Source organism: Ammospiza caudacuta, chromosome 6 (genome assembly GCF_027887145.1).
Source record: "Ammospiza caudacuta isolate bAmmCau1 chromosome 6, bAmmCau1.pri, whole genome shotgun sequence".
NCBI classification, from domain to species: Eukaryota; Metazoa; Chordata; class Aves; order Passeriformes; family Passerellidae; genus Ammospiza; species Ammospiza caudacuta.
Window position 1 is genome coordinate 45,403,433 of NC_080598.1, and position 12,181 is coordinate 45,415,613.

General features: G+C 35.4%; 1 protein-coding gene across 7 annotated transcripts in view; it reads left to right on the forward strand.

The window, feature by feature from the left end:
* The window catches only part of NRXN3 (neurexin 3), a 908,017-nt gene that overhangs the window by 784,944 nt on the left and 110,892 nt on the right, over window positions 1-12,181 (forward strand). For 4 of the 7 annotated variants that reach the window (XM_058806342.1, XM_058806340.1, XM_058806344.1 and 1 more), the window contains one exon: window positions 9,208-9,297. The exons of the other annotated variants lie outside the window; for them this stretch is intronic. In XM_058806342.1, the coding sequence (XP_058662325.1) occupies window positions 9,208-9,297 (90 nt within the window). The remainder of the gene's footprint in view (window positions 1-9,207; window positions 9,298-12,181) is intronic. 7 annotated transcript variants of the gene reach the window in all.

Here is a 12,181-nt window from a genome sequence, read left to right on the forward strand (position 1 = left end):
GCTGACATGCAGTGACAGAAGGGGTTTATGCATCCACATCAGCCTTTTCCCTGCTTGCTAAAGGCACTGGAAAGCATGAAGTCATTAAAATCCTATGCTACAATCTGAAGTAGAGCAACTGTGTGAAAGGATGGTCAGAAATGAAAGGGGCCAGTCATGGAACTAGGAGTCAGAAGTTCATTAATCCCAGCCTTGTGTTTAGAGATGCCTTTCTCTGTGATCTTGGGTAATGCTTTTACCACTCTGCAGCTTGGTTTTGCCCATCAGTAAACTGAGGATAAAGCTCCAATTTACCTTAACTTTGGTGACTTAAATAGAAAATATTCTACAATTCACTGAATATGGAAGTCTTTCTGGGTCAGTGAATTTGCATCTTTGCTACTTACTGAGTACCTGGTGCTCTTGGTCATGGCACAGCTTTGTGAATAGCATCTGTCTTTGAGAAGACTCACTGGGTTGCTACAGAATCCTAGAATTCTCATTTCCTTTTTCTAAATTGATGCAAACAGAAGAATTGATTTCATGATTTGTAGCAATTAGAAATGGGAAAGGCCTGTTTGGTCTCATTTATTCCATTCTGTAATAAACAGATATCCCCCACTGCTTTTTCAAGGAAAATTTTAAATAATTCAAGAATTTCCCTGAGGATACTGTAGCACTGTCTAATATGCAATCTTGATAGGAAGTGCTTCTTAATAAATTTCTTCTTTCATCAGTTTCTTACATGCTTTTAATTATGTCCTGGCACTCATTCTGGAGAACTTGCCACTTCCATAGAGTTTTTGCCATTTGGTTATTTGTAACTGGTTAGCTTTCCAGTCCTCATCAGTGACATTTGACTAAGGGCCTTACAGGCATTACTCTCATTATTGTTACTGACTGAGCAGCTTCCCTACAGTAGCACTGTATTTATGGGAAAGGACTGCACATGCTCTCTCTATTTGTACATTTAACTCCCCATATTATCTCCCTGATAATATGTGCACAGGGGAATGAGATTCAGAAACATCCGAAGGTTTCTAATGGAGCCAATCCAGCTACCAGCACCAAGGCATAGACTTCAGCTCTGAACTGAGGTCTCAGGAACTGAGCTGCTCTTATTTGCAGGGTTGTGGTAGTGAGCCATTGACCCTTCAAGAAGCAGGTGTAAAGCCACAAGTTTTCTTAACTCAGATCATGCACCCTCCAAAGGCAACTGAGCTGTTTTCAGTCTCACATTGCTTCTGGAAACAAAATAGCTACACTCATGTAGCTCCAATGTTTCACCTCAAATATGTAAATTATATTAGTGTTTCTATGTCCTGACTTTGCCTAATGCACAAAACAGATAAACAACCTCTAGATAAATGAGAGTCAATAGAATTTAAAGTGTCAATAGAAATAAAATGCTTTTGGTATTTGATTATTGCTGCTTGTTCCCACTGGGAACATAAATCACATCCTGACCTTTCACAAGGGAATCAAACTGGGATGCAGGGATAATAGCAGTGTATTTTATTCCAATCTCTGATTTCTTCCTGCAAAATGATTTTTTTTCCTTGCTTAAAATGGAAAGATCAATATGTAGTTTCAGTTTTTCTTTAATAGACACTTCAGCCTTGGCTGCCTGACATGGGGCTTAATTTGGGTCTGGTCAGTGAAAAAACACAGTAATTTACACATTCCTTACAAAACATTTCAAACATCTAGTAATGTAGGCACCCAAATTGTTTCAGGTTTTTACAGAGGTTGAACTGGTAACTGCTTTCTCTGCATTGTACACTGGTTCAGTTTTCCAACATAGCTCAAATGAGAACTAAAGCAGACTGCTTTTATTTCATGCCCATGGGCTCAAATTCTACTGGGCTGAAGTGATTCAACATAATGTGCACATATAAAATAGGACTTGAGTCACATTTTTGACAATATTTCTTTTCTTCTGGATGCTTGAAAAGGTTTGATTAACCTTCTTCCACCTTTGCTAGTCTGAGTTTTCTTTCATTTTGCTTCTATTGTGCTTCTGTGTTAGATTATCAAAGGTAAGGCACTTATTTTCTCAGCCATCCAAAACAGAATTGAAAGACTAATCTAAGAGGTTGAAATGTTACTGATCTTGTCCTGGGGCAGAGCATTGAATTAGATGACTTCTTCAAGTCTTTCTTGGTCTTATTAGTGTCACTGTGGTCCACATTAGCTATACCTCCTGCACAGACATTGAAACTCCTGTCTCTTAGTTTGCTTCTGAATCTCCCAATGATTTTGGCCTGAATGGTGCTTTACTTTTAATTAGAACCTCAAGTTTTTTAGGTCAAAAAAACTTAGATCAGATAAAATAGAGAGTGGTGGCGTTGTAAAGATTTTGGTCAAGGAACTAGACTTAGAAGCAGCTCCAGCTGCCTGAGTAATTTTTACTGTTGGAGTCTTGCTTGCTAATTTTTTCTCATATTTTTAGTACCTACATTACCAAGACCTTGTTGTCTCTTATCATGAGGGCAGTGAGCTGAGGAGGGTTGCAGTGTGAAGGTCAGCTTTTAACTCCCGTCCATAGCGAGACGAACAGAATAAAAGGTGTTGCTCCCAGCAAACATTGTGATCAGAGGGAATTGAAGATAAAGTCAAGGGCATCCAGGACTAAGGGGAAAATGAGGACAAGAAATAAAATGAGAATTCAGTAGCAAAAGATGCAACTTTATTGAACAGTGAAGGCAGGGGAAGAATATAATATCCAAGAACTGAAGCAAAGCTAAACAATGTTAAGACTTGTCTATTTTTCAATTCACTAAAATGAAATGAAATCCCAAATTGTAATTAATTTTCTATAGCTCTCCTTTTATACAAGGCAAAACTGAAGGTTTACAAAAATTTTTAGAGGGACAGCTTGTGATAGTTAGAAAGATTCCAGATAATCTGCCTTGTAATTATTTTGTTTAGCATGGCCATGCTGTCTCGTTTTTGTATAAGCCACATCTGTGGTTTCAGGTTTGGACATTTTTCAAGTGTTCTCTAAAGCCACTGTAAGTAGAGATTTTTTGCATGTTTGGATTTTAGTGCAACCATTCTCTATGTTATATAACATAAACCACAATATGGTCTTACAGTAAAACAACAAAATAAACATCTATACATAAACAGACCTGATGCTAAAACTTGATTGTAAGTGTTGTTATTCCTTTTTGATGTATGGAGGAAGGTCTAGTCTTAAAAATAGATTCCAATCCTTTACTAATAGACTTGTGTCACTTATCTAATTGCATACAAGCTATGAACAAATAGTGGTTGTACTTCGTAGTATTTAAAACAAAATATGTACTTAGGGAAATGTGAAAATTGAGCAATTCAGTAACTTGTAGGTTTTCAAGTGCAGCTGCCTGAAAATAGAAGTGGTAAAAGAGGTTCAGTCTGTGCCAATCACAAGCACACTTGGGAAACTTTTGTTCCCTTTATCAGAGGGGAAATGGCAACTTCTCCATGATGTATGCAAGTCTCCTTTTCCAGGGCACAGAGCATCAGCCCTAGGAGAGTTTTGGAGTTGAATTGAACTGAATTAATTTGTGTTAGTAGAGCATTTACCCATCAAATATACACTTTTCATGCTGTAGCAGACTGCTTCTCTCCCACGATGATATCAATTAAGTGTGTGTAAATCTTAGTGATATTATGGGCATCCATAAAAACTCGAAGGGAGCTGGCATTACAGGCTGCTGGGTGAACTGAGCTATCAAACGCTATGTGTTAACAAGCCCTTTTCCTACTGATATTCCATCTACATTATGGGGAAAATGGTGGAAACATTTTAAAGCTTCAACACTGATCTCAAGATGTTTCTTTAAATCCTTAGTATCACTGTAGCATCTTTCACTTAATAACTGCTCATTAGATAAAATGTCTCATTCTTTTTAGAGACTTAGAAGCAATGAAGAAAATTCTGCTTCATAGTACAGCCTGTGACAGTAATTTAGATCAGATGAGTGTTTTCTTGTGGTATTCTTTTCAGCATCTTCACAGATTTGACAACACATCAGGATGGATTAATATTCCACCTAAAAGCAAGTACTTTCTTTCTGCCTGGTGCAATTTGCTGGAACCTTTCTGTTTTTCTCTTTCACACCTAAGAGGTAGTAAATCATTATGATTGGTCTAGGCCAAGAAGCCAGATTTTTCAGAGCTTCAATTGTTCTTGTACTTTATTTGGCTTAAGATTCCATTTTGGTTTAGAAATAAGCTTAATGCAATAAAGCTTGCTTGTTTTCTTAAAGGAACCATCATCACAAAAGAATAACATCTTCCAGCGCTGAAGGGTTTTGGAAGAAAATTCTGCTTTGCCCATGAGCAAATTTAAACTGTGTCCGTTGGACTCTTGCACTGCATAAAAAGTATTTCCTGTGGGAACTGCCAGGAGTGATTAGCACAAACAAGTTAATTTGGGGTTTTTTCCCCTCATTTTAGTTTGTCTAAATTGAAGATTATCAAAAGCTGAAGTTCAGGGATACCAAGGGCTTCAAAAAAAAGACACAGTGCCAGCAACCGATCACATTTAACCAGTAGGCCCTTATTTTTATGATTAAATTCCACATTTCCTTTGCAAAAAGAGGAACAATCCAAGAAAACCCAAAAAAACATAGAGCACTTCTACCATATTCCTTTCCAAAGTACTTAGTCCTTAGCAATGGTATTTGAAATATTTCGAATATTCAGGTTAACCAAGATTCAAGAATCTAGATTTCAAGATGTTACTGTTAAAATCCTTGAGGTCATAAAAGTCTGATTGCTTATCAGTTTGTTGAAACACTTAGGAGATGCAGCAGAATTTCTATTAATTGTGAATATAAGTCCTAAATGGGACAAAAGACTTCTTTTAATCCTACTCTTCATAGTTAGTCTTAGAATTTTTAAATGAAAAAAGGAATAAAAATAGGCAATATAATATGTTTGTGAGGCACAGTTCTTTAGAAGAAGCTAAGTTTGTTAAGCTGATCTAAGGCATATTGATATACAGGAATTTATTATGTTGTTGAAGGAAAAAAGAGGAAACTTATTTAAAATGAGCCTTTCCTATTCGTACTTGAATCATTTAAGCAGCTAGAATCTATGGGAGGAAAATATTTAGTAAATCACAAGTGGCAAAACCAATCAACACAATTTTACTATAAAAAAGCTATATCCTGTGACCTTTGAGACCCACATTGGTTCTGAATGCAGAAGAATTATGTGATTAGGAGTATTTTCTGAAAATTTAAACCACTCTATCCTGCGTATTCTATTCTGAAAAACAGCCTGGAATCAAATCTGGACTCAAAAGGAAAAAAAGACAGAATCTATATTAGCTACATGAAAAGGTTGTTTGAATGTTTGTATCATTCAACTATAGAAAGAAATTGCATTGAGGTCACAAAAGGATTGTTAAAATTTATGTGTATGAAGATGGATGAGAAACACCTTTAATCACATCATGCCTCAGCTGTCAGAGGTTCAATAAGCTTTCTTCATGCCAAACTTATGTTACTTCGTGTTGCAAACCATGATATTTCCTTTTTGAGCTCTCATATCAAATGTTGTGTTTATTTTTTAAAGCACAACTCCAAGTCAGTATTAATTTACTAATTGTGGGGTTCTATTGGTTATATTTAATGGCTATTCTAAGTACTTAACAATGAAAAGGTTGTTCTTTAGCTCACTGTTGTAATTGGGTATATGAGTAAACACATTCTCATGCGCATGTTTTTAAAAATCATTCTTACTTATGTCTGAAATAAAATTTAAAAACAAAAAATAATAGATCAGATACTAATGTTGCAATATAAACCTACTTGAATTTTCGAATGCCCTTCAATTTTTCATCGCTTTTAAAGGTATGATTTTTATATGTATTTTAATCTCACTGAATATATCTGCATAATAATAACACAATAAAATTAAATTAAACCTGATTTAAAAAAAAAAAAAAATTAAAGATGTGGTGGGGAATAGTTGTCCTTTCTGGCTTTCTTGAAGGTCTAGAGCTATAAGAAACCCATTTTTCATCATCATGTCTTTTTTGATTGTCCCACTTCCTTTTTTTACCTCAGTCTTGTTGGCCTGTTTCTTGTCAGACACCCTATTTCTGTGGAGTTTCAATTCACCACGTTTTTTTCTTTTCTACCATGCCAGCCCCTGGCTGACTCTAGTGTTCCTCTGAACTGTCTTCATTCTGAAAAAGATCTTATTTCCAGCAGTAAAAGGTTACTTATGTGCATGCTGATATTGATGAAGACAGTGGAGCTTCTTGTTGCTTGCAAATAGTGTTAGAAAATTTCTTTGGGGCTATAGAAAACGTGCCTGCCTATCAACGTTTTATTATCACTTATGTAACCAGTCCTAGCTCAAAAATGTACTCTATAAAGTGGGGAATAACCCCCATTTCTTTCAAAACTGTGTCTGTCACTATCACATGAACATAGGTGCAGTAGCAACCTCTTTGTAAGTCTTCAAGTTTGAGAGAGAAATTAGGGTCTTTAAGTGCCATGGAAATGCCTTCTGAGAATTTTCAGGACCTAGTACTCTTTCACTGTACACAAAAAAAAAAAAAAAATAGGCACACTGCAACTAACAAAAAAAAAAAATCCTAAAGGAGATGCAGAATTTTTTATGATTGCATTTATGAGATTGATCTGCTTTGGTGGGCATGGATGAGTGTGTTGAGAAAAGGCCTAAGCTGAATGTCTTGCTAACTGATCTTAAAAAAAAAATTGGTTTTGTAGTGAGCTTGACTTAATTTTTTTTCTGTTCTCCACAAACCAATGGGTCTGCTTCCCTGTCCCATAAGCTGCCCCTAGGCTTGAATGGCAGAATTTGCAGGAAAAGAAACTGTGATTTCAGTTTCTTATTAATAAACATATCAAATATCATTGTTTTGTTAATGTTACTGTCCCTTTAGCTTTAGGTGGAGTTTTTTCTTCCTTTTTTTTTTTTTGTGTTGTTGTTGTTTATGTTAACTCAGCTCTTCTTTATCAGTTTTTTCTTGGTTCCTGGATTGAACATGGTTCAAATTTTCTGTTTAGGAATATGTATTCATAGAAATATAGAATTGACTTTTGGTGGTGTTGATATGAACTATGAGAGCTGGGAACGTACTTAAATGTAACTTCATTTCTGTGAGTGACTCCAAGTCACCACAGTACATTGTTAAATATGACTTGGCAGATGACTCAGAGAGTATTTTCAATTTTATCTTTTCCTTTTAGTTTATCTGAGTATCCAAGTGTATATGGCAGGCATCTGAGGTGCAACAGAGAACGTGGACCAATAATGTGTGTCAGATGGTGCTTAATTAGATATCTCTGCGATGGGGAATAGGAGTTTCCCACAATTAATATATAATATGGAAGGTAAAAAGTCATCTGGCTTTTCAGGAAGGTAGTAAGCAACTGGGCCAGTAAAGTTGTTCTTAAATGCTTTTGCTTCTTTTTTTACCATGTACCCCAAATGAGCAGCAAGGCTCCTAAATGTCCCTCACTATAGTTGGAGATACTAACCCAAATGCAAATTGCTGCTTTCCTTACAGCTGAGCTTACAGTAATATAGATGATGATTTTTACAAATATTCCTAAAGATTAGGTCATATGAATCCTTGTGGGACTGTATCTGGCGTGTTGCTCTAGTGCTTCTCACGTGCAGCAGAAGGTCAGCAGTGCCAAGGTGCTGCTGGAGAGCCCAGCTGTGGTCAGCAGGTCCCTCACACTCACTGGCAGCATTTCTGAGCAACAGCTATGCAGTGAGGATGATCAAACACATGAGATTCACCAGTCATATTCCCTGCAGTATGACAGTGTCTGCTCTTGACTGGCTGGACTTCCATGATTTAGTTTTTAATTATGCTTTTGTTCATTGATGTCTCTTTATATTGAAAAAAGATTACAGCATCTGTTTCAGAAAGTCAAATAAATGTGAAGCCCCATTAGGATATTTATATGTGTGCCTTTAAAGGCAATACTGCAAATTGTGCAGAACAGTTACTGACTTTGGCCACCATTTATTCAAAACACATACTGGAGCACAACTGATTTACTGAACTTCTGCTTATGGTCGCATTACTTCACTAAGTTGTGGGCTTAATCCTTTTTCTACAATTTTATAATGTTGCATGTAAAAAAAGGACTTCCCTTATGCCTGTCTGAAGAGTTTTTTGTAAAAATAATACTTGAGGCAAAAATTAGAATTAATCAGAAAATTACTCTAGCTGAAGAAGATAAAAAAGCAGAATGATGGCACTTGTTCACTGTATTTCCTAGCACCATCAAACTGAGCTGCTCCTTTCTACTAGAGGTTCTATCTGACCTGTGCAATTTTCCAGTAGCTAGGGAATTTGGACAGAGGCTTTGTGTGAATCCTGTGCCTCTCTGTGCTGTGCAAGTAATAGGAGCTTTCCACCAAAGCACACTTTAATGGATGAGTCTGTTATCCCTCAACATAGAAAGTGGAACTGTAATTGCCGGAATTTACATTTTGGCCAATTATTTCTGCTTTTATTTAAATTAGTTTTTAAGCATTTGTTTTTTTTTGGCAACAGGCCCAAGTCTTTGGTAACTGAACAGAAGTTGTCATGTATCCTTAATTAACAGTTCTTCCTCTTTTCAAATTTTACTTCTCTTTTTTTCTGTTTATCTTTCCTTTCTTAGGTGTTTGGATTTTTTTTTTAAACTAATTCTATTAGATACTTTGGCTTCGATTTCTTATATTTTCTTCCTTTCCTTTTTTTCCTGTTTACTGGGTTTCTGGTCCTAACACATGTCTTTTACAAGTGCAAGAAGGTTTTTCAAATTTCTACTGTGTGTTTACGTGACTGACATATTGTGCCACGTCCATATGCAGTCAGATCCAGAGTCTGATCAGAATGTTTTAACTCATGGCACTGAGTTCACACAAGGTCTCACATTGCAGACAAATTGCACATGCCTTCTAACCAATTTGGATAAACAAATACTCTGAGGGGAATCTGAGAATTTTTTTTTTTTTTTTTGTAGGCTTTAATTTCTTTGACCTTCCAGAACCTCAGGCAATTGAATGTATAACTATTCTCCACTCTACTAAAGATAAATCTCTCTCTTTTCAAATATATATATATATGTACACACGTGTGCACTTATTTATCTATAGCTAAATAAGGTCATAAAAAACCCAAAAAATCTAGGATGTTTTAACTATTTCATTGACTTTACAGATTGTTTTTAAGCTGTTTTTTAAACTTTAAAGGCAACACTGATAGTGAACGGTTCCAAATGGTAAAACAGAAAATCCCCTTCAAATATAACCGGCCTGTAGAGGAGTGGCTGCAGGAAAAAGGTAACACTTATTAAAACTTTCATTTTAAACCCATTTGGTTCTAAACTCTCATTTTTAAAGCCTGCAAATAAATGTTTCTTAAATGATAATCGCCTGCTGCATAAATGAGTGTTTTAATTTTCATTATAATTTGTGTCAGCTTCCACCTGCCATATGTTGATAAATCATGCTATAATACATTGCTATTAAAATGCAGTTAAAGGGACGAAATTCTAAACTTGCTGTAATATCAATGACAAGCAAAAATTCAGGAGATGATTTCTAAAAAAAAAAGCCAAATGAAGAAGAGTGAAGAGCAACAACATGTATTATGGCAATTTAACCACTGCATGATTTTCCTATTTTAATTTGGGCTTGAGCTACATTTATATCTTTTTTATTGAAGTTTTCTTAAAATATTTTCAAATCTACTTGTAAACCACTTCCTTTAAGTTGATTTTTCTCATGAGTCTGATTAGCCACTATGGCTGTTTATTTCCTAATTGTATTAATATAATTAAATGATTTTAAAAAATGTTGTAAAGAAAACATTTTTTAACATTTTCATTTAAATTACAGGGAGGGAGACAGAGAAAATTATTGTTCTGTTGCTTTTATGCTATGTCTGGAGTACAGGTTGAAGAGTCAAATGATATTTGTCTAAAATACGTCTCAAATTCTTAGTCTAAGGCAGTGCCACTTAATTTTGTGGGTTTGCCTGGAGTAATTGGCCTCAGTTCAACAAAAAAACTTGTTAACATGAATAAGTCCAGATGGCTTGAGTGAAAGTTCTGCATACAGTCCATGACCTTTTGAAATGGGACTTGTGTCAGAACAGTAATTATTTTTTTCTTGCAAGGAATTTGGAGACATAAAAATAAAATGTCTTGGATGTAGAACCCATTTTAAAGCCTGTTGAAGGTAACAGAATAACTTGCTGATTTCAGTAGGGCATGAACTAGGCTCTTGGTAATACAGTGCAGTTAAAGTCAGAAAGATTTTCTCCCTCCATTAGTAAATATGGTATTCAAAACCAAAAACCCTGTAACTGACTCCTTGCCTTGAAATCTAGACAAAGCAGAACACAATCTTCTCTTGCTTCCATTTATGAAAGTACAGCTAATAAAAGAGGGTGACCTTTGAACTCAGGTTTTGCATTTTCTGTGCTGATTTAGACTATGGTTGTTAACACATTTTCCAGGAAGGAAAACCAATCTCTTGTCGGACTGGAAAAATATAATTTATGTTCTGTTTCAAATTTCTGACCTCAGCTGAATTAACAAATTGATTTATCCAGTATGAATTAAGGTCAGGAAGGATGTGGCTAAATCCAGTCAAAATATTTTCATGTGAAGGGCCTGATCCTGCAAAGTGTTGTGCGCACTCAGTTCCTATTAACTCCTATTAATGAGAGCTGGCAGTGTCACTCACTTTTCAGGTTTGGTCTACAAAGGTGTAATGTTTAAAACTAAAGCTAAGGTATTAATGAAAAACGGCAAAAATATTTGTGTAACCAAAACAGAATTGGTTTTTTATCACCAGTATAACTGGTGATACACAGTTATTTAACTGTCATACACAGTTAATTCAGCTAAATTGTGAATAAAGTTGAAGATAACAATAAACAGAAAATGCTATTGAGTCTCAGTGGGTTGCCCTATTAATTTACAAGATCAAACTAAAATAGATAAATAAAGTTTAACACTAAAAAGAGAATAATTTTGGTAAGTCTGAATTGCTAAAGTCCCTTTAACACTAAAGACAACGATTGCCTCAATTTTGTTAAAACAGATGCATGTCTAATTCCTTGATGCAATTCATGTGCTTGAGAAACCCATCTCTTTTTTTTTTTTTTTCTTTTGGTTTGGTTGTGGGTTTGTTGGTTTTTTGTTTTTTTCATTTTTGGTTTTCCACAAAATCTTTTACTTTATGTCACAGCTTCTACAAGTTTGAGCTTAAGAGCATGCCAAGACACTTTCATTTGTAATCCATCCTGAAGTTTTGAACTGAAGTCTACCTTTTGTGGATGTTGATGCTTTGTTAAAAGACAATCACACATGCACTAGAGTCTAAAAGAGACAATATTTGAGTCTTCAGGCACTCTGAAAGCACTGGATGTGGTCAGGCTAGAAGGATAGGCCTATGTTTTTACTAAAGTGAAGGGAAATTCAGTCTTTCCATTATGTGTCAGGGAATGAAATTGTGCAGGGTAGCATCTGAGACAATGTAACTTGGTTGTTTCATTCCAAAATAGACATTTTCAGCAATACAGGTACCACTCAAATTAAAAAAAATATAAGAATGAGTAATTTATATAGCTGTTCACCAGCCTGCTCATCCATCTGGTAATCCATCTAACAATTAATGTAACATGGAAACCTTCTGTCAGAAGACTTTACAAAGATGGTGAGTGAAAGGGGAGCTTCAAAAGGGAGCAAGACAAACTGATGGATGGAGGAATAGATTCATCAAAGAGTCAGCATATATAGAATAGCTGTCTTGCCCATGTCAGTTCTTGGCTTGGGTGAGGTAAGATGAAACACTTTTTGACTGACATTTTTCAATGCTGTAGATTTGGTCTTCCTTTGGTATTGCTATGTTATTCATGATAATGAAATAGTCCATTCTTGGAAAACAAATATAACACATTCTCTTTCTGAAGTGTCATCACTATTGGCTTTGAAGGGCTTTTAAATTCTATGAATTAGTTTAAAATAATTTTAAGAGCCCAGGTTTACTGTCTGGAATTGCATGAATAATAAGCAAAATATTAAATGCTATTAACTTCATTGAGATTATGTATGTGAATATAAAAAGAAGTGTTAGTCTTAAATTGTTCAACTTCAGTAGTCATAAATCCAGCAGATTTCCTTAGCGGAATACTTGGTGTCTGCTAAAGCACAGA